Below are 23,737 nucleotides of genomic sequence, written 5' to 3' on the forward strand. Positions count from 1 at the left end.
TAATGTATTACTTTATGTGATGTCATCGGGTCGAAGTATAATTTCATGCAGTTTCCTTGAAATTAGTTGAATGCAACTTCTAGCCTTCCTCGTCAATTGTGCTCGCTCACATCACTCTCAGAAGCCGCGTTGAAGCAACAAGATACCATATTGATTTAGAGTTAACATTATCAGCTGCTTGTTCTCTTATCTTGTTGCACTCTTGCACTGGAAAGCAGCAACTATCCTTATCTACTCTCACCGCCTTCAAACAAACCACATGGAACAGATATACTGGCAACACAGAATCATCAAAATTAAACGGAAAAAAACAGCTAAAATATTTTGGCAAACTCAAATTGAAAACTCATGGAGGTAAATTCTTCATGACATGCACTTGCCTTTCAAAATTGGCCGCACCATGAAGACTCTCAGCAGTAGATCAATAAGACTCCCCCATGTTATCAAGTTAGGTTTACCAAGTTTGCATGCATACTGGCTACCTACAGTTGCAGAAATGTGCTCATGCCTCTCTAGAGCCAAGCAATGACTCCTTCATTTGCTGAGCTCACCAATGTTACAGCACCCCAGTTTGGTGGGAGAACAAAGCTGGACATATCTTGTCACAATTTCAGAAAAGATTAGCATATATGAAAATTTGTTGTTTTTAGATTTCACCTAGACCTCAAGAGATACAGCGTGGAAACAGGCCCTTCAGTTCACCTAGTCCACGCCAACTAGTTCTATCCTACACACTACGGACAATTTACAATTTTTACCGAAGCCAATTAACCTGCAAACTTTGCAGCGTGGGAGGAGACTGGAGCACCGGGAGAAAACCAACACGGCTACAGGGAGAACGTACAAACGCCATACAGAGAGCACCTGCAGTCAGGATCGAACCCGGGTCTCTGGCGCTGTAAGGCAGAATCTCTCCCGCTGCGCCACTGTGCAATCAAGCTTTGGCCTGTTCTAAATGTGCTCATTGTCATTGTCATTGTCTGCAATTATAACAAATTGAGACTGGCAGAATAAAATTGGGATTTCATAGTGGCATTAAGGTGGCATCTCCCCACAGGAGAAAGCTCTTGTTGAACAGTCACAACGGCATAATGGCTACTGTCTGTGCTACAGGATTCAACACATTTTATCCGAGCCTGACCCTGCATCTTTGTGAATGGCAAACAGGGCAAGAAACAAAGCTGATGACGGCAGTATTGGAAACAAACTGGAAAGGCAGGGTACGGGATTTGGGGGAGGAGAAGGAACAGACTATGAAGCAACAACATACATCAGTACACTTCTTTCAATGTGCTGAAGTTGTGCTGATTACATCAAGACAGTAGTGTCACATTACCAAACAAAACAAAACTGACTTTGTGAATATAATTGCTGGCAAAATGCATGTTTGAAGACAGAGCACTTTATTCAAAGAAGAAAAACCAGATACCACAGATGCCAGAGCTAGTTCCAAGTAAACAAACCAGATACTTGTTGCCACACAACAGTACAATGTCTAGACATAGAGGGAGAGAATATGGAATACAATAGCAGGTTGTGAACCGCATTTGATACGTGGTGCTAAGGTACTGCTGGTGGGTTGGTCACCTGTACAGGGGCGAGGCTCAGAAATGCTTGAGCAGCATGAGCAAATTTGTGCATAATCATGCTGTTGAGTAACATTCTGCACTCAAATAAATGTTGACATTTGAATGGAACTTTGAGAGTGCGTTCTATTCGCAGTCAGACGTTTCGGGTACGCAGAGAGGCAAAGGTGGTGCTGGATTGAAGGGGATCCACAGACTTAATGCTGCCTGAACTGGATCTCTGATGGTCGATCGACAAGAGATTTGTGTGTTAAAGTGATGGTGCAGAACATTTGCAACCTATTAACTTTCAAAGCACGAGTTAGGACAAACCTAGAGGCAGGATCGTCCATAGAGGAGGCTGCTTCCTTGACTTTGTGATCATTTATTGAAAAGTTTCATAGGGTTATTTGAGTGTTAGTGAGAAACTGCTATCGGCAGTGTCATTACGTCATAAGGAATAGGAGTGGAATTAGGCCATTCGGCCCATCAAGTCTACTCCACCATTTAATCATGGCGGAACTATCTCTCCCTCCTAACCCCATTCTCCTGCCTTCTCCCCATAATGTCTGTGGTGTCAGGATACCACGGATGAAAATGCAACTGTTGTTTATTATCTGCTAAAGAAGCTCTCAGGAGGCATGATGCAAATGGCTGGCACAATCACTAAATAAATAAGAAACTTTGTACATTTGTGTTAATATTGACCAGGAGGTTAATAATCTCTTGCACGAAATGGCCATGGTTGGACAATAAGCTGATCATGCGAGAGAGCCTGGCAACAGGCAGAGTAATGATTGGTGGTACATGACAAGCAGCTGCGGTGGAAGTCTGAAGCTTTAGAGACTACGCTGCAGGCACGACAATGACGACACGCGGTTTGCACTGTGATTTCAACACATGTGCCAGGGAGCTGATGGGACACACTGGGAGGAAGGGTCAGATGGGAGGTTGCAGCAGGTGGTATGGCAGTAATGAGGGCTGAAAAGTGGGAAGATGAAACTCACACAACATCGAACCTCAGTTGCTACATGGGAACTACAGAAGAGGATCACAGGACCATTCAATGGAGGTAAAACAGATATGGGGGAAAATAATCAAGCAATCACAGAAGAAAGGGAGTGAACATTAAGTTTGAACATGGTACTGCGTCAGTGTAATTGATTTTGTATATTGTACTTGTATGATTGTGCCTATGTGTTGTAAGATTATTTACTGAATTGTAAGCAAAAAAGGAATGTCATTGTACCTTGGCACATGTGACAATAAAGTATCATTGAAGTTTGCAAGATTACCAAAAAACATGAAGACAGCTAACCTAGTGACAAAGGTTAATGGAGAAAAGGTGGCAAAAACAGAGTCAGTCAAACAAAACAGTAGAAATTAAATGTAACACTGCAGGGAGGGATATGGATGGAAGAGGAAAGGAGGGAGGTGAAAGAAGGGGGAATAGTAGAGAAATGTGGGACTCTGGGATTAAAGATGACATGGAGATGGGGAAAGGAACAGGGTGGTTAACAGGCTGTAGGTATTGAAATTGTATTAAATAATCTGCTATTTTCTTTAATCTTAAGAGTATAAATGTAAAATGCACTTTGGGTTTCGGATTGCTACTGAGACGGAGAGGCATTTAGGCCAGTTATAGGCGGACTTTATTCACTGGGAGGGTGGCGAAATTATGGAATTCTGTACCACCGAACAGGGTAGAGCTCATGTCACTGAATATTTAAAATATAGGTAGATATCTCGGCATGAAAGGATGTGGGTATAGAGTGGGAATACGGTATCAGCCGTGATTGTTCTGAACGACAGAGAAAGATTAAAAGGTTTTATTTGTCAGCTTTTATAATCATCATTTGGTGCTTTAAAATATAATGGAATGGAATACATTATTGTCACATATGACTAGGCACAGGGAAATTCTTTGCTTGCATACCAAATGTATATACAAATAGCAGCCACCTACGGCACAGACAAAGTTACAAAGCACCCAGCTCCTCCTTTTGTTATCCCACACCCCACCCCCACATATTATGTCATGTTGTCAAAAAATGGATTATTCAGCCAAATTACTGTGTGAATAAGTCCATTGGTGCAGTACATAACTGAAAAGCAGGATATTGCAAGCAGGAACCAAACACCATAGATGCTACAGAACTGGTTAAATACTGGTCACACCCACAGCAATGATACAAAAAAAACAGTAGGTTGTAAATCACCTTAAGCAAATCTTTTACGATTAGGCTGACCACTCCTTTGGAAGCATAACTCATGATTATGGAAGCAGTAGGTTTATACAAAAGTATTGTGCTGGGTAATACTCTGCAAGGAAGAGTGTTGACATTTGAAGTGAACTTTGCTAGTACAATGTGTTCACAATCAACCTCTAAACAGGAATACTAAGATACCCAGAGGGAGCAGTGGTTGTCATGTTGATCGCTAACTACACGATAAAAAGTTCTAAGTGCTTCACACAAATGTTAAGAAAAAATGTGTCAAAAACAGAGACACAGGAACACTTACCCAATGTTTAATAAGTGGCCTTGTTAGATTTTAAAGGAGCATCTTCAACCTAAATAAATATGCCACTGCCGTCACAGACTTCATTTGTAAGTGTGTAGAGGAATGGATGTCAAAGAAGACAATATACGTTTTCCTCAACCTGAAGCCACAGATGCATCGTTAGGCCCATTCCCCAGGTGGCCCTGGTATGGAGGGTTCAAGACAAATAATCCTGAGCAGTACATTAAATCTATTTGCAAGCTTCACAAAGCCATCAAGGATGCCAAGAGGGAATTCTGGACCAGGCTAGAGTCACGGAATAATGAACTGCACACCCAGCAATTGTGGCAAAGCTGGCACGCTAAAATGGGCTACAAAGCCAGGCAGTATCACTGGAAACACCACATCCTTGACGAGTATCCTATACTCACTTTGAGCCGAAGATTGGTCGAATGACATCATCCACCTTGACAGCCTCGGGTGTTCATGTACCTATGGCAACCATCGCAGATGTCAGATCAGCCTTCCTAAGAGTGAACAGGCAGAAAACAACTGTCCTGGATGGATCACATCCCAAGGACCTGCAAAGGCCATCTGGCAAGAGTACTCACAGTCATCTGTAAACTCTCCCAACTCCATTCTAAGATTCCTGCCAGTTCTTAGAAGGCCACTGTCATACCCGTGCCAAAGACAAGTAACACAGCATGCCTTAATGACTACCGCCCAATGGCCAGGATATTCACCATCTTGAATTGTATCAAGAGGCTGGTCATGGCTCACATTAACTACATCCTCCCAGACAGTCTTGATCCACTGCAATTTGACTATCATTGGAAAAAGTCCATGGCAGACGTCATCTCCCTGGTCCTGTACTCATCCCTGGAAGATCTACATAACAAGGACACCTACGTCATACCTATGTTATTAACAATAGATTCCCCCCTCGCCACCCTAATCCCAACCAAACACTTCTTCACACACCTGCATCTAGGAGTTAGCACTCCGTTCAGGCACTAGAACCGTGACTCCCTGACCCATAGACTAATGTCCTGCACAATAATTCTCAACACTAGTGCCCTAAGGTCCCACAAGGATGCATTCTCGGCAACCTATTATACACCCTATATACCCTATATACTCATGACTACATGGGAACATTCTGCATTAACTCCATTTAGCGGTTTACACTGTAGTGGGTTGAAAGTGGGTGAAAGACACAGCGAGCTTAGTAACGTGGTGGAAGACAACAACCTCTCCCTCAATGGCAGCAAGACAGGGAGCATCAATGGTGCCAAGTTGGAGATGGCCAAGAGCTTCAGTTCCTCGGCAAAAATTTCAACAACAATTTATCCAGGGCCATCTGGTACTGAAGCTACTGCTAAGAAATCACACCAATTCCAAAGACTAAGGAAGTTCGGCATGTCTCAAACGACTCTTACTAACTTCTATAGGTGCACCGTAGAGGGAACTGTTCTGGATGATGGTATATATATATTATATATATATATATATATATATACACACATATATATACACATATATATATTATATATTATACTATATATATATATACACACATATATACACACATATATATATATAATCACCTCCAGAATTTCGGCCAAGTGACCACTGGAAAGACAGGCCTGGAAAATCAATGACATAGGTAGAGTCATAGATTAAGAACGTTTATTTGTGTATAGTGCGAGTTGTTATTGTTACTTGATGGACAATATTTAAAAACATGCAATTCTTAAAATAAACACTAGTTTGCTGGAACATGATTAAAACAACCCTGTCCTTGAAGGTTTTACATATGTTTTAGCAATCACATTGGAATGTAATATTGGTGAGGAAGAGAAAACAAGGGCGTTCACGAGCTCTGTATCCATTCCACTGCAGCTGTGGACCCGACCACACACCACTCTCATATCGCACAGCTCCTGTAAACATCCCCCTCCATAGCCCAGCTCCTTGCATTTGTCTCCACACCCTATTTGCTACCTTCCGAACTGTACATGCTTGAACCAATTAGCATTTTCAAAGACTCCAGAACTGATAGTGCAAGGAGGTACCGAGCCTGTTATCAGAACAAACTGAGATCTGGTCAGCATCAGTCCAAAGTCTGGTCTCAGCCCCACTGTAGAGCTAAACACAGCTTGCTTGGTGCTTAAAACTTGTTTCAAGTTTGACTGTTTAATACAATTCTAGCTTTGATCCACACTTACAAATTTTGAGCAAGGCAGATTAGGAAGGAAGGAGATGGTGGCAGCAACATGAAAGTTCCTTTGAAGATTCAGAATTATTATGTGAGCTTTTCTCCTGCATGCCGCGGGGTGGGAAATATCAGCAAGGTGGCACAGTTCCAGAGATCTGGATTCAATCCTCACCTCCAATGCTGTTATGCATGTGGCATTTGCATATTCTTCCTTTGACTGCATGGATATTTAGTTTCCTCCCTCATCCCAAAGATGTGCACATGGTGGTGCAGCGGTAGATTTGCTGCCTTATAGCACCAGAGACACGGTTTTGATCCTGACTCTGGGTGCGGTCTGTATGGAGTTTGTACGTTCTCCCCGTGACCACGTGGGTTTTCTCTGGGTGCTCAAGGTTTCCTCCCACACTCCAAAGACATACAGACTGGTGAATTGTAATTTGTCCCTTGTGTGTAGGATAGTACTAGTGTACATGAATCACTGGTTGGCGTGGACACAGTAGGCCGAAGGGCCAGATTCAGCATTGTATCTCTAAACTAAACATGCAGGTAGGTAGATTAATTGGCCTTTGTAATTTACCTTCTGGGTATAGGCAATAGTATCGGTTGATGGGAATATGCAAATAATAATTGGTATTGGTTTAATATTGTCATATGTGTCAAGGTTCAGTGAAAAGCACGCAACAAAAGCTTTTCACTCTAACTTGGTACACATGACAATAAACTAAACATCTTTGATTTGCGTGCTATCCAGGCAAATCATACCAAAAGTTACTAGTATGGATGGTGCAAGAAGGCAATAAATGGAGTGCAGAATACAACGTTACATCTACTAAGAAATTGAAGATAAAAAAGGCTTTCAAATAACGAAGTGCCTACACTCCTAGAACACTCCCCTGAGCCCTTTCATTCACTGTGAAAGTCCTGGCCTGGTTTGACTTCCCAAAATACAATACGTCACACTTATCTACCCAATGGAGGACTCGGCGTGGGGGGGCCGCTATGAGGAACGGTGGGAGAACAAAGGGGGACACAGTGTGTGGGAGGGGGGCGGGGCACTCTAGTTTTAGTATCCTCTGTCCAGGAGATAAGCCTTCACTCGTTTGTTTGTTTGTTTGTTTATTTGGGTTAAGGCGCTGTGCACACGGTAGCCAGCCAACAGCCGCTTGTCATTTTCTTTTTTTTTCCACTTTAAATTTAATTTTAATTTCAACTTTTTTGTGTACCTTGTTGTGTGTTGTGACTGTTGGCAGACCAATTTGCCTCCGGGGATGAATAAAGTTTTATTGTATCGTATCGTAATAACCATTCCTCAGACCACTTGCCCAACTGAACAAGATCCTGCTATAATTGTTGATGGCCATCTTCACTATCTACAATACTACCCACTTTAGTGTCATCTGTAAACTTACTGATCATGCCTTGTACACTTTCATCCAAATTGTTAATATAAACCACAAACACCACTGAGCCCAACACCACTCCCAGGGTCACACCAGTCATCACAGAATTCCAGTCCAATAAACATCATCACCCTCTGCATCCTTCCATGAAGCCAATTTTCTATCCTATCGCTGGCTCTCCCTAGATCCCATGCAATCTGACAGTCTAGAGCAGCCTACTAAGCAGAACCCTGTCAAATGCCTTGCTTCAAATCCAGGTAGTCAACGTCTGCAGCTCTGCCCTCATCAACACTTTTCAACATCCTCAAAGAACACAAGATTCATCAGACACTATCCATTGTCGTTTCTAAAGTCTAGATACTGTATGGTCAGTAGTAAACAACGCAAAATGCATTATGTCACACTTGTTTGGATTAAGTTTTATCTGCACGGTTTTGTCCAGCTTTTCAGCAGATCTATGGCCCTGTGTATCATTGCACAGCCACTCTCACAATCTATAACCCACCAATCTTGGTGTGGTCAGCAATTTATCAGATTACAGTCATTCTAATTCAAGTCATTTATATACATGACAAATAACAGAAAGTCCCAGCATTTAATCCCATCAGCAATCAAGTGAAAAACAAATTGCTTGCACGTATACTGTAATACAAGGAACTGCAGCTACTGGTGTACCAAAAAAGACAAAGTACTGGAGTAACTCAGCAGGTCAGGTAGCACCTCTGGAGACAGGGACAGGCAACATTTTGTATTGTGCCCTTCTTCAGACTGAGTGTGCAAAAAAAGACACTGTGTCTTATTTTTCTTTACACATACTGTAATGTAGCTTCCTGAAGTCCAGTTACTGTTTGCTTCACGGTTAAGGGCCTGTCCCACTGTACGAAGTAATTCACGAGTTCTCCCGAGTTTTCCCGATTCGAACTCGGAGAATGTCCGTAGTGGGTCCATAGGAGTTCATGGATGTCTCGTAACGGCTCGTTATGCTAACGGTAGGTACTCGGGAAATCCGGTAACTGGTGACGTTTTTTCAACACTGTGATAAAATGTCCACGAGTAAAAAAATACTTGTGATAAAAAAAATTGTTACTTTTTACTCCTACGGGCTTTCTTAAACCAACTGGAAAAATAGTACCAACAAGCAGAGATAATCAGCACTAAGACTTTCACAGATTAACAGACTCACATACATCAGAGAGGAAGCACTTTGTTACATTATCACAATCTCAATCCCAAAAGACAGGCAGGCAGTTTTAGCAATAACCATAAGCTGAAGCAACATCAAAGACTTTGGTAAAATACAGCTGTGCAGTCCGTTCACCACAGAAATGCAGCTGGAGCAAACGGTTTTTAATTTGTGTCTTTAAAACTGTTCATAGGTTTCCTACTCCAGCATATAATTTCTCCAAGTAGCTTTACAGCTCCCATCATTCAACATCATTGTTACCAGTGACTGACCAGCAACCTCCATTATAATGCAGGATGGACGAACTGATCTGTTGTGTCACACCTTCCCCACGCCACACTTCTCCCCCACCCCCTCTCCTCCCTCCGTTCACGCCCCCGAAACGCGCACACCTGCCTTACACTGCCACATCACCGCGGAAACTTACCATACATTTCCAATGCCCACGCACATTCCCCACATCATTCCCACCCCATCTTCCGAAGAGAAGGGCAAAATGCTCCCCTGACATTAAAACAAGCATCCACCCACACAGATGAGCGCTGAAGTCAGATGGCACCCATTCACCTCCAGCTCATCTGTTAGCAGGCTCAGCAGTTCTCATCTCACAGGAACTCCAGACGGAACCTGCAATGTGGTGATCTATCAGCTGCTGCACTACGTTTAAATACAACCGAGGCACCCGAAACAGAACTCATACTGTCCTGTACTCACCAGACCTCCTTGGGAATTAAATAGAGATCTCAATTCAACTCAGCAACACAACAAATTCTAAACGTGTTTAAGAGGGAAATGCAGATGCTGGAGAATCGAAGGTTACACAAAAAAGCTGGAGAAACTCAGCGGGTGCAGCAGCATCTATGGAGCGAAGGAAATAGGCAACGTTTCGGGCCGAAACCCTTATTCAGACTGAAGAAGGGTTTCGGCCCGAAACGTTGCCTATTTCCTTCGCTCCATAGATGCTGCTGCACCCGCTGAAATTCTAAACGTGATTCACCGAGTTTATAGATGTGCATATTTTAAATTGGTTTAACAACAGGTTCAGTGAACCCTCCTTTCTCCAGTAATTCAGTGATGTTGGCTTCTGAATCCATTTATACCGTCACCTTTAGTGACCTTCCTTGGCAAAAAAAGGCCCATAACAGGATTCCTTTTAAGGTGAAAACCTGATCTTTGGGACGGCACAGTGGCACAACTGGAAGAGCTGCATGCAGCCTCGCAGTGCCAGAGACTCGGCTTCGATCCTCACCTTGGATGCTGTCTGTGTGGAATTTGCACATTCTCCGTGATCTTATGGGTTTCCTCAGGGTGCTCCAGTACCTTCCCATATCGTAAAGATGTACCGGTTTGTAGGCCTTAATTGGACTGTAAATTACATCCAGTATGTAAGGAATGGATGCGATAACTTGGAACTAGTGTGAATGGGTGATCGATGGTCAGTGTGGACTCAGTGAGATGAAGGTCCCGTTTTATGCTGTAGATTGCAATCTGTTCTCGATTTGAAACTTACAGAGTTTCAGTACATGCTCAAAATAATCATCCCTTTAGTACAGCAGACACTTCTCTCAACCATCTATCTGCAAGACGTTGGAAACTTCAATGAAGTCCTCATTTTCTAAGGAGGAGCAAGACATTCCTGGACACTGACACTCCTGTTGCAAATTTTGCATTTGGTCTTGATGTTTCTTCATCAACTAAGCAATCTTTCAGCAGTTTCTGAGATATTTTACAAGGGTACAAACAGTGAATTGTACGCATAGATTTCATCTGTTCCATTCGATTAATACTCATGGAACAGATGAATCACAAAGGCAGTCTAATTAGTCTTTTAATTAAAGGTAAACGATGAAGACCTCAGACTAAATAAAAACGCTTTTCAATGGAAGATCTTAAATTCTAGAAATGTTCTATCCTCTGAATGCAGAATTATTCAGTTATTAAAATAGTACACACTGCATTGAACAGTTTTAAAAATCAGATAAAGCATTAACTCCTGGAAATTATTTGTTAATTATCTTTAAGCTGTGACTAGGGTATTATTGACAATAAGCTAGGGTATTATTGATTGTACCATCATACACACTTCCGTTTGGAACCCATAGAGATTCCTACAGCATAAAACATTGAACCTGCACTAACGACAGCCATGAGGCAAGCGGTTATAGTCATTGCATTCAGATTGCGTTCGGAATCTAAAGCTTCTCGTTTAAATGCAAGACGAGTCAGTCTCCAGGGTATGTCGTACCAATCTCTGCAAAAAGATCCACTAAATTTTTAGGTGTTGTAATGTAGCTACATTCAAGCTTATTCAATTAACAGCCTCTATTAGTCTCCAGAGTGACTCACAAATTGACCTCTGCATTCAGGAAAGTACAGTGCCATTCCTTTGCTTTACCCAGGAGTAAATAATCCAAGCGCACTTCTTTGCTGGGCAGATGCAACTCGGAATCGTTTCATGCATTACAAATTGACTTTGAAATTTAAAAAAACCCATGATCAGTCAGCACTAAATGTTTATTTTCCACATTAGACATTTAGTTTCTATACAGCAGTTTGATAGCGTTAAGCTAAACGTCTATTTCTCAAAGGGGTGGGCCTTAAGTCCATTTCAGAAATTCAAGCTTACAAACTCGGCAAATTTTTCCCCTCATCTCCCCAATACAATATTGTCATCTCGGATATCAATCTGCTAAACCTTTGTTGCTGAAAGTATATCCTATCTATGGGAAGAGGATGAAAACTACACACAATTCTGCAAGTGTGGAATTAATAGGAACATATAATGCTACTACTGAAATAATAAAAACAGGGGTTTTGGTCAATATTTATTCATCAAAATCATATTAAGTCTCAAGTAAAGTCTAATATGGTCATAAACTAAAAATATGTCTGTTGTGCTTAAATACCTTGACTGTGTGAAAGGTTGGTAGACACTAGGAATTGCATTAGCTGGAATCATGCTTAGAACACAAAGTGCTGGACAAACTCAGCTGGTCAGGTAGTATCTCTAGAGGACATGGATAGGCAACATTTCAGATTTCACATGCAGTCTTTTTCAGACTGAAATATGCTGCCTGACCTGCCGAGTTACTCTGGCATTTTGTGTTCTATGAAAGGTTGTAATTTCCTTCTTTATACACAACATCCACCAATCCCGACATTGAATGGGATAAGAAAGTGCATTAATCTCATGCTAAACACCACCCTGCATACCAAACACTTGTCAAGCATTAACAGGGTAAAATTCTCCACAGAAATGCAGAGAATTTCTTGCAAACTATTAACAAAGTGCAAACACTTAATGGTGTGTTGCCAAGTTTGATTTACAGTAGAATGATGATTGGTTCCACTCCAAGTGGTGACGGCCTTGTCGTTATACAGAACTTACTTTCAGGCTAACACACTTTGGAAAACGACCTCGCAGACTAATCAGTGAGCGGTTTACCAAATTCTCTGGGGAAAAACCCGCCCACATCAATCACCCCAAGAATTCCTGGTCCTCTTTGATAGAACTTAATTTGTAAAACATCTTTGCCATTTGTTTTCTGGTATGGAATAAGTATACTCAATCTCTGTTCAAGCACTGGATACAAATTTACGACATACGTTCCTGGGATAATTAAATTAACATGGGTTGTAGGGTGCGGAAAAGAGGAAAGATGTTACAAGGATATTACAGAACAAAGTGATTTATATTGTAAAACAAGACCAAGTTGTACATTTCTGACCTTGTTCATCGATGTAGCTTTATCCTATGTAAGTTGTTTGCAAATACTGAATCACAACAGTAATCGTGACATGGCATTTTTTTAAACCTTTGTAGATTAGTGTCTCTGATATGATTTATTGCCATTAGAGCTCTAACCTTCAAAGCTTCTGCAGGCAGTTTGTTTAGTCCCAATTATGATCAGTCTCACAAAACAGATTTTAGTATTTTTACCACAAAGCTTCCTTGAAATGCAGGTTTATGACCACGTTCATAATGTATGCTCACCCAGTTTTACATTGACAGTCTCAATGTTCACAAGAAACATTCCTTGTTGGCACAGATTTTAATTTTGCTTTTCGATCCTATACAGTTCCTGAACAACCTTCTTTAAAAACTCTGCATTGACCAACAATTTTATGGCCTTAGCTGGTGCAATTTCATCTTTGGTTAAGTATATATAGCTCTAAAGCAATAAACATGAATAGTTTCCACCCTTATCCCTAACCAGTCTGAAGAAGTCTTGACCCGAAACATCAACCATTCCTTCTCTCCAGAGACGCTGCCTGTCCCGCTGAGTTATTCCTGGTTTGTGTCTATCTTCAACATGAATAGTTTCTTCAGTTACTGACACCATCCATGATTTAAATAGATGTTAATATTAAATAATCCATTTTTTATTCCCTCTGGATGTTTCTAGGCCTCCGATCAAATCACAGTGAAGAGAGGTCCTTCTTACATTGCCTACTTAGTAAATGGGTAATTCTATTATTTTGGCAATCAAATGTTAAGAGGCCAGCCATCAGTTTGCCCGATCTCCTAGTCCAACAAAGCTTTGAACTTTGTATGACTCTCAAGTCGTCCTTGACTGATTGATTGTTGTAGAGATATAATTTTTAAAAGTGGACCATAAACAGAATGCTCACGGTGAACTCATGATCAGACCATACTGCGAACTGCTGACATTGCTCCTTTATCCCATCACCACTTCCAAACATCCCGTGTTGCTATCATTAAGTGTACATTAAACTGATCAATCGGCTAGGAGATGAAATGGAGTATTAAATCTCAAACCCCAGTTCCCTTAACAATTACTAATGGTATTAAATGCATGAAGAAAATTTATAATCTGAATTTTAAAATTACTTCTTGAACCATAGTCATACGTGGCTGTAACTTGCCTTGATGGATTGATGTGCAGTGTGCAGGATATGTGTCAGGGTATCCTTATACCATTCAGAAATGTTGACTGCAGAGGACTTCCATCAGGTGCAATAATAATGGCAGCACATTGGTGGCAGTTGTCAGACCTGCTTCCTGGTAGCTCCAATGACCAGAGTTCAATCTGATCTCCAGTGCAGCTACTGTCGAGTTTACCCGTTCTCTCTGTGACTATATAGGTTTCTCCTGGGTGCTCCAGTTTCCACTCACATCCCAAAGACACGTGGGTTGGTTGGCTAACTGTAAATTGTTCCTAGTGTAGATGACTGGTGAAATATGTGGGGAAAGCACCAGTTTAGTATAGATGCATTTATGCCATTGATGTCTATGTTTGACTCCATATTGTGATCCAACAGGTCGAAACAGTTAAGTAGCAGATGTGGATAGCAAATGTAATAGTCTCCTTTTATACCAAACATGTCAAAATCCAGTGAAATACAAACGTGGAGACCTCTCCGGGTGGGTACGTGACAACGTAATGTTTGCTGGACAAACAGCGACGCTTCCTACATGTGCCGAAAATCAAACGGTGCGGTCATCTGAAGAATTTGCTCAACTGGAAACAAGTTTAAGCAGCGTGCTTGACCCCTGTAGACACAGCTGCAAGAAGCAAGGGAAGGGAGACATCAAGCAACAAAAATACATGATGAGAAAAGCAAAGCCCTAAAGGTACCATCACCAATGACCATGATCGGCCTTAGGCCAATGGGATGAAAGTGCTGGACAAAGATAGACAAAAATGCTGGAGAAATTCAGGGGCGAGGCACCATCCATGGAGCGAAGGAAATGGGCGACGTTTCGGGTCTCACCCATAGATGCTCCTCACCCACTAAGTTTCTCCAGCATTTTTGTCTACCTTCGATTTTCCAGCATCTGCAGTTAGCTTCTTAAACAAAGTGCTAGACAATGCACCTTTTGTTTTCCTATACAGCCCTAGTTTCCTATTCAAATAATTTAGTCATAGAGCCATACAGCGTGTAAACAGGCCCTTTGGCCCAACTTGTCCACACCGACCAACATGTCCCACCTGCCTGCATTTGGCCAATATCCCTCTAAACCTGTCCTATCCTTGTACATGTCTAAATGTTCTTAAATGTTGCCATAGTACCCGCCTCAACTACCTTCTCCGGCGGCCTGTTCATTACACCCACCACCCTTTGTGTGAAAAAGTTACCTCTCATGTTCCTATTAAATCTTTTCCCCCTCAAAAGCATTTATCTCCTTTACAGATAATTTCTTTGTACTGCAGATACTACACAATCTCTTATGGTATTATATCCTTGTTGGGAAAAATTAGAATGATCCTTCACTCTAATGCAGAAATTTATCATAAAATGGATTTACACATTTGTTAAAAATGGCAGACAAGGCTTGGTCATGCCAATGCATTAAACACTACTGACACTGCCATGGAATGCAAGTTGTAGCAACATATTGCAAACTATACCCAGCCCAAGTTTTCTAACATCCTTAATCCTGTCATCAGATCAATTCATCCAAATGCTGGGCCTGAACAAGCAGCTCTCTGTCTAAATCCAAAGCAGGCTCATTCGCAAACTTATTCCTTGACCTTTTCAGATGATCCCAGTGGTATGAATCAGGTCACACACACAACAGTGAGGAGCTGCACTTGCTGAATGCATAAATCCTCTTCTTGTGTATCTTTTCATCTTCACCACCCAGCCAAAGTTTCTTTGTTCATCAGTCGTGAAAAGTGGTAATTTTGTCTTGATTGCCAAGTTTAGACATTTTTTACTGCATTCCCATGGACTCGTCATCATTCCATTATTTTAAGAACAATCATGGTGATGAAAGCTATCATGCAACAACTCTGGAATGGACCCGTTCGCAGAAAAAAAAAACCCATTTCAACTAATGTGATTAGTTCCCATGAGACCACATACTTTGCCCATCCAAAGCAGAAAGCTCATTTTTCTGATATTCCATTCCAAGATGCACATTTAAGGGAAAAAATGGCATGCATTTATTCAGCACCTTCCCACCTCTTTTCCAGGTTTCGCCCCCCTCACCCCTTCAATTAGTCTGACAAAGGGTCCCAACCCAAAATGTAATCTTCCCATTCCACCACCGATGTTGCCTGATCTGCTGAGTTCCTCCAGCACTTTATGAGTTCCAGCATTCACAGTTCCTTGCATCTCCACCTTTCATATCCTCAGGCTGCCAAACACATTCATAAGAATGAAGAGCAGGTGAAGGCCTATCAGCCCCTCAAGCCTTCTCTGCTAATCTTCTTGCACAATGCCATTTTCTTGTCTTAAACCCATGTCACTCGACCCTTTTAATATCCAGAAATCAGTTCATTCTTAAATAGTCCGCTTCTTTTGAATCTGAATCCCTTAGTTTGAGATTCCCCAGCCAGGGGAAACATCCTTCTTGTATCTACCCTGTTAACTCTAGTGAAAATTCTCCACCTTTCAACAAAGTCACCTGCACATTACAAAATAGGAGGTCAGACTGGCTCAATTCCCCCCAAATGTACCATTTTGAGAAAGTCTGGTGAATTTTCACTCACAATCGTCACTAGATCTTTTTGAAATGTAATTACTTTGTAATAGGAAAAGCCAAATCCCTTGACCCATGTAACAACAGCCAGTTAGTCTGTAATTTGGTTTTAAATGAAGTTGCTTGAAAGATGAATACTGGCCAGGACCCCGCTCTTTAGAAAGATGCTGCAGGGCTTCTTGCGCTCAGCTGAGGGGGCAGATTTGATTTGCGATCTCGCCAGCAAGTTCGTTGTGAAGAAATAACGAGAATTTCTGCAGAGATCATAAAGCGAGCTTTTGTCCATTCACTTCATATGCAGTTAAAAATTAAATGGACCAGCCATCCCCCCTCGCTGTGGACCTTTATAAAATTCAAATGTACCTTTCATATTTACCCAAAGGTAATTGCTGTACTATTACACAGCTCAATGTTGTAACTGCTCTAGCTATATTATGCAAGAAACAGATTTTCAGTGCAATTTAATCCTCACGGTAGTGTCTGCACACGTTTCTTCCTGACAGTAAAACACTTCCATTCACATTCATAGGATATCCCAGAGCACTTGATAGCCAATAAAGCCTCCACCCACTCCACCCACCATGGAAAGTTACAGCTGTAATGTAGCAGAACAGCCAACTTGCCTCTAACACAGCTTTGACAAAAAGCAATATTATGCTAACCCAGTGTACTCTCCTGGCGATATTTGAAAGGCCGGTTAAATCTTGGAGAATTTCCCCTTTCTTTGAGCTGTGCCGTGGGGTCTACCCAAATGTCAGATGCGGCACTGATTTTAATGTCTTGTCTAGAAGAAAATAATTTAGTTTAGAGGTACAGCACAGAAACAGGCCCTTCGACTCACTGAGTCCACACCGACCATCATACACTACCCATATCCCATACACTAGGGGCAATTTACAACTTTACCAAGCCAATTAGCCTGCAAACCCATAGGTCTTGGGAGTGTGGGAGGAAACCGGAGCACCCAGACAAAACCCAGGCAGGTCACCCGTACAAACTCCGTACAGACAGCACCCGTAGTCAGGAGTGAACCCTGGTCTCTGGTGTTGTAAGGCAGCAACTCTACCACTGTGCCACCCTAGTACTTGAGTACCAGCTCAGGTTAGTGTTCTGAGCTGACCCACATCACCTCTGAATGTGACAAAAGTGCTACAGTTGAGTTATGGCGAACACCTTACGATACAGCTCCAACATCAAGCTTGGAGCCAGTGTTCCATTCCCGCTATAGTAAGGGAACACATACAAAGCACTTTTCCACTACAGGGAAGGAGGGGTGAACATAAGAACGAGGACTTCTGATCCACTTTACACTTCAATGCAACTCCATAAAGAGGGGCAGCTGGATATATAGAAACAAAAATGAATGTGATTCAAGAATATTATTCCAACTATAATTTGAGTAAAATAGGTCTTTCCCCTTAGCCAGGACATCAAAATAGCTCTGATGTAAGAATGTATTATTTGTAAACAGCAAATTTCACAAAATAATTCTAAACATTGTAAAATATTTTCCAAAGTTTTATCTTTGAGTCCTCTCATTAAAGTATTTACTTAACAGCTCTGATTTCTACAAAAGCTGAAGTCAATAAAACACAACTTTTCTCAGCAAGTCCTTTCAGGAAACGCTATACAGCTGTCAGCTCTGTTTATAAAACCGTGTTTTCCTACCCTTACAGTGTGTAATGCCGTGGGGATCTGCAGCCTTTAATAAAACTGTAAACAAACAAATTCAGCCAAGCAACTTATGATTTCTGCTTCTGCACATGATAGGGGCCTTGCTTCCAAATACCTTCTCCAGCACCACTCCCCCCCCTCCTCCCCCACCCGGTACCTCCCTGATACACTATACCTGGCTGGCGAGAAAGATAATGTGAATACTTGGAACTACTCTTGAGCTTCTGACAGACAGGATGTGGGGGAAAAAAATGCCCGCATGTGTAGCGATCAACTTTTTGATCAGTCATGTCAAAATAAAGGTGGACAGATGTAACAGCTAAACGCTGCTTTATCGCTGTCAGATCTTTTGGAAAATAGAACTGCATCTGCACTTCTCCAAAGTCCCCATCAGTGTAAGTGAATTGCAGGGGTACGGTCTCTTTGTCATCAGGATCTCACTACTATCTGGCTCAATGCTGCCATTATTTGGGAAACATGTCATGCTGTTTGTCTTGCCCCGATCTGTTGTCTAAGCATGTACTGTGTTCACCCATCAGACCAGAACAAGGCCATATCAAAGTAGCACAGCTCCAGTGACCTGGATTCAATCCTTTAGACATAGATCATTCAGCCTGGAAAACAGGTTCTTCCCTCCATCTTCCTGCCCCCCCCCCCCCAACCCCGCGCTTGTGCCAACAGCAATCACCCCGTACACTAGCACCATCCGACGCACGATGGACCATTTACTGAAGACAATTAATCTACAAACCTGTACATCTTTGGAGGCTGGGAGGAAACCAGAGCAACCAGAGAAAGCCCATGCAGTCACAGGGAGAGCGTACAAACTCTGTACAGACCAGGATTGTAGTTCAGGGTCGGGATTGAACCGGGTCTCTGGCGCTATAAGGCAGCAACGCTACTGCTGCGCCACTGTGCCACCCTGTCGTCCAGTGCTGCCTGTGTGGAGTTTCCATGTTCTTCCTGTGTGGGCTTCCTCCTGGTGTTCCAGACAGGTGGCCTGGCAGGCTAATCGGCCTCTGAAAACTGCCCCTATTGTGTAGGCAAATGGTAAAATCTCAGGGTAGTTGATGGCAATGCGGGGAGAATAAAACAAGATTATTGTAGGATTAGTGTTTCCGTGTTATATGACTCTCTGGGGGTCACGACCAAATGGTGACCTGAAAACAGGACCAGCTTTGAATTTTCACTCTGCCCCAGCCCTACAAGACAATGGCACCAACTGCAGCACTCCCACAATACAATGTGGTGCGGTCTGCAGGGGTAATCCAAGCTTCCACTTTGCTAATGTGCACATGCTGTATTTAGCCTCCAGAGCCCTGCAGGCATTAGGCTTTAAAGAACCTAATTCATCCCAAGCTCCAGACGGATTTGACCCAGAATACTCTGCTCTGCTTTATCCTACAAAACCTGGGTCACCGTGATACAGCGTGCCACAGCTGACTAATTGTTTCTGTTTAAACTCGGTCCCTGGCCATAATTTTCATGTGACAAGGGAGATCAATTTCATGGGCCACAAGTTTCATATGAAATTCCCTGTCATTGGTTAAATTATTTCATTCCTCATTCTCAATGGAAAAAAATACTGAAAAACTGGGACAGCAAGATGAATGAGCGAGTAAGTAATGTAAATAGGAGCAATAAGCCATCCTTGGATGAAAGATAGGAAGAACTCATTACATTACTTATCAGTGGAGCTCAGAATTTCCTTTAAGTAATAACATGACAGATTGTGAAGTCCCTTGTGTACTATATTATGTGGAATTATAACTGCATTAGATTACTCTTTCAAGATACTGTTTAAATTACATATGAACTTATGATATTATGGCTGTTATTACATCTATGAAAACATAAAGCCTATTTCATTTCAATAATTTGCAGATTACTTGATAGCACATGATGAATGAATAATATTAACATCTAAATTATTGGATTATTCTCTCAAGAAAAAAAGTTATATAAATTGCTCATCATATCAAATGAATAAAAAGCATAAATTCTCATATGATTCAAATGTGAATCATATTATCTCCAGAAAACGAAATTGTAATGTACTTTAATCTCAATAATCTTCATGGTTTTCGCCCTGCAGCTTTTACACAGGAAAAAAGTAAGGTTTATTGGTTTGCACATGTCTGATCTGCCATTCTTCAGTAATTAAGGTCTTTACCATTTAATCCGGTGCGTTTTTCTTTCCCCATTACATCATCAGTAAACTTTGGAATTTTAAATGTTTCAGATAACCTCTATGCCAAAGCAGCATACTTCACTACTTGCTCTTTTTTTAAAAAAATAACACAGCCCTCTACTGGGAAAGTTTCCATGATCAGTAGTTTACAAGGAAATACCCCTCATTTTTCTGTTGCAAAGAATTAATCCCAAGAATATGATTTTCATGAACTGTCGCACTACATACCCTTTAGTCGTCGACAGCTGATATTGATTTCAGAAGATTTTAAGTTTAAAATATCCGAAATCCAAGATGCAAAATATAATACAAAAAATGTTTTGCAAAATATTCTATTACTTTTGTAATTGTTTGGAGGATTTGTTGGATTATTCTCCTGTGTAAACAGTTTTGTTCTATTTTAAAACAGTGGACTAAAAACCACGCCTTAATATGCCAACAGTCACTCCTCTGAGCAGCCACACCTCCCATTCCCTTTATATTTCAGGCTACTGAACTGACGGACTGTGGAGGGATTAGGGAGATGTCCTCAGATTTATCTGTGCGCTTCTTGCAACCCGCTAAAACAAATCCAACCATCTCCTTATTGACCTTGGATCAGCTAATGCGCAACATTTGACAACTAATAAATACCACCCCGAGTACTCAGCCGCGCGTTCTTATGTTTTCCTTTTTTTTTGCCTTCTGTCGCTTTAACATTATTTTCAAATTCAGCCCGAAGGCGAGGAGCTGGAAGCAATATGGAAATTGTTGGAAGCACATGTCTGACTTTCTGCTCAAAGATCGATCCGGCCGCTTGTACAAAAAAAACAAAACAACTTTCCATCCCGAGGTTCACATGTTGAACAAACAGCAAAGAGTTTGAGACCTTTTTAAAAAAAAAAAAAAAAAAATCCTGGTGGCCAGCGGACCTATGCCTAAAAGGCAGGCGGCGGAGTTATTCTAGCGAGAGCTTTGCAAGGATTATGATGGGAAGATTACAAAGCCGACACCGCTTTTCTCACCGTGTACAGTCCCCTGCGTGCACCGATGCGGGCGGGCAGTGTTGCAGCGCCCGGTGGCTGGATGTGGGCTCGCCGGCTGGTGGGACACGCTCCCGTCCTGACAGCTGCGTCGATCCAGGGGACGCGAACTCCTCTCCCCAAACACTTATGCAACATCAGGCTCTGCCTGGTCTGCAGGAGAAAGTGTGGGAGCATTGCTGCCCGCCGCTCCCGCTCTCTGTAGACAGGCGCACAAGTTGTTCCTTTCTGTTCTCAGCGCAAACACGGTTACAGTGCCGGTCCCGGCCAGTGATCGGGACACCGGGCTCTCGCCGCTCACTGCTGTCTGTGTGTCTGTGCACCGCCACCGCTCACTGTTGTGTGTGTGTGTGTGTGTGTGTCTGCACCGCTACGGCCGCTCACTGTTGTCTGTCTGTGTGTCTGTGCACCGCCGCCGCCGCCGCCGCTCACTGTTGCTCTCTCTGTGCAATGCCACCGCTCCGCGTGATTCAGCTGTTGTCAGTTTCACACCAGTCCCGCCTCTCCCTTCTCTCCTCCCTCCTCTCCTCCCTCTCTTCTCTCCTCCCTCTCTCTCCACCATCCCCTCCCCTCTCTTCTCTCCTCCCTCTCTCTCCACCATCCCCACCCCTCTCTCCCAACCCTCCCCTCTACCCTCCTCTCTTCTCTCCCCTTCCACCCTCCCTCTCCTCCCGCCCCTTCATCCCTCCCTCCCTCTCCTCCTCCCGTCCACCCACAGGGAAGAGGGAAGCCCGCAGCCAGCTGCACCATTGGCTGCCCTCTCTCCTGATTGACGTGGGCATGTTTCATTGCAAACCTCGCACCAAGGCACCGACAGTCGGTAACAAAAGTACAAGGCAGCCGTTGTATTTACATTCTGTGCATCCGATCCCCTTTAAATGCTTCTTTACTACCCAGACCGACTTTTTAGGTGAAGCGAGGGAGGCCTGTGCACAGTAAGCGAATGGGAATGCAAAGCTGCAATTAACACAGTGTTTATACAACAGCCCGACATTTACCTCGGAAATAAAGGACAATTGGTCCCGTCGCGGCCCAGATTAAAGCAAAGTGCAACAAAAGTTCTCTTGCAGAACACTGCATCACAGGTCAGGAACCTCTTGCACGGAATATATAATGGTCATCAGGAATGAAATCTTGTCACATTTTTTCCCGCCTCGCCCTCTTTGTCGCTACTTTTTTACGTGTGAATAGAAAGGGTATTAACACCGTCCAATAGGTCACCTGTTCGGGTTGCATAGTTAATCCGGCTCATGGGACATATACATTACTGTTTCTAGTGCACCAAAGCAGGTGACTGGGGAAAAGCATAGTGGGATTCTTAGCCTTAGTTTAGCTTGTCTTAAAATTAGGTGTCTGAAGAAGGGTCCTGACCCGAAACGTCACCTATTCACGTTATCCAAATATGCTGCCTGAGCTACTCCAGCGCTGTGTGTATATTCTTAGTTTAGTTTATTTTAGTTTAGAAATGCAGCATGAAAACAGACCCTTCAGCCTACCCAGTTCACGTCTACCATCGATTTACACTAGTTCTATGTTATCCCACTTCCTCAACCACTCCCTGCACTCTAGGGCAATTTTACAGTGGTCAATTAACCCACAAATCCGCACATCCTTGGCATGTGGGAGGAAACCAGAGTACCTGGAGAAAACCTAAGCGGTCACAGGGAGAACGTGCAAACTCCACGCAGACAGCACCCAGGGTTAGGTTCAAACCCAGTTCTCAGGTGCTGTGAGGCAGTGGCTCTACTAGCTGCGCCACTGTGCTGAGGGTCAACAGATCAACAATGATCCTGCTCCCAACGTATGACTCATACAAATGAATAACTTTATGTAGGTACCTCAAAGCAGATTGTAAGTATCACCATTACTGCTTCCATAAAACCCTTCAAATATATTGTGTAGGAAAGAACTGCAGATGCCAGTTTAAATCAAATGTAGGCACAAACTGCTGGAGTAACTCAGTGGGACATGCAGCATCTCTGGAGAGAAGGAATAGGTGACGTTTCGGGTTGAGGCCCTTCTCTTCAAATATATTGGCAGATTGGACATTCTGGGAGGATGTCCTCCCTCATATCAACAGGTTAGGTTAATTATTGTCACGTGTACTGAGGTACAGTGAAAAGATTTGTTTTGCGTGCTATCCAATCAAATCAGATAATACTACACATAAATATAATCAAGCCAAACTCTTATAATAGGTAGAGTGAAGGGAAAGAGACAAAGTGCAGAATGTAGTTCTCAGCATTGTAACACACCAGTTCCAGAGACAAAGTCCAATGTCTGCAATTGGGCTGGGGTGAATGGAACAGTACCCTAGTTTATGGAAGGAGCTTCTTGGTCTGAAGCTCACCAACTTCAATGGGACCATGAACACACATCTATATACCTATCTCCTGAAATGAATACCCACTGCCAAACTGCATCACAGCAAGAGATTTCCAGTAGGATAAATGAGACACTACAATGGTGTCCTCAAAGCGTCATTGAAACAAATGTTTTATCCTTCTTAGACATGACAAGAACTTAGGCCTG

The 23,737-nt window shown here is 42.5% G+C and overlaps 1 protein-coding gene across 2 annotated transcripts in view; it reads right to left on the minus strand.

Moving 5' to 3' along the window:
- The window catches only part of fam210b (family with sequence similarity 210 member B), a 46,751-nt gene extending 25,145 nt beyond the window's left edge, over nucleotides 1–21,606 (minus strand). For both annotated transcript variants that reach the window (XM_055652440.1, XM_055652441.1), the window contains exon 1: nucleotides 21,188–21,606. In XM_055652440.1, coding sequence (XP_055508415.1) covers nucleotides 21,188–21,382 — 195 coding nt within the window. In that variant the 5' untranslated portion in view covers nucleotides 21,383–21,606. The remainder of the gene's footprint in view (nucleotides 1–21,187) is intronic.
- Nucleotides 21,607–23,737: the final 2,131 nt, after the last annotated feature.

Source organism: Leucoraja erinacea, chromosome 21 (genome assembly GCF_028641065.1).
Source record: "Leucoraja erinacea ecotype New England chromosome 21, Leri_hhj_1, whole genome shotgun sequence".
Lineage (NCBI taxonomy): Eukaryota > Metazoa > Chordata > Chondrichthyes > Rajiformes > Rajidae > Leucoraja > Leucoraja erinaceus.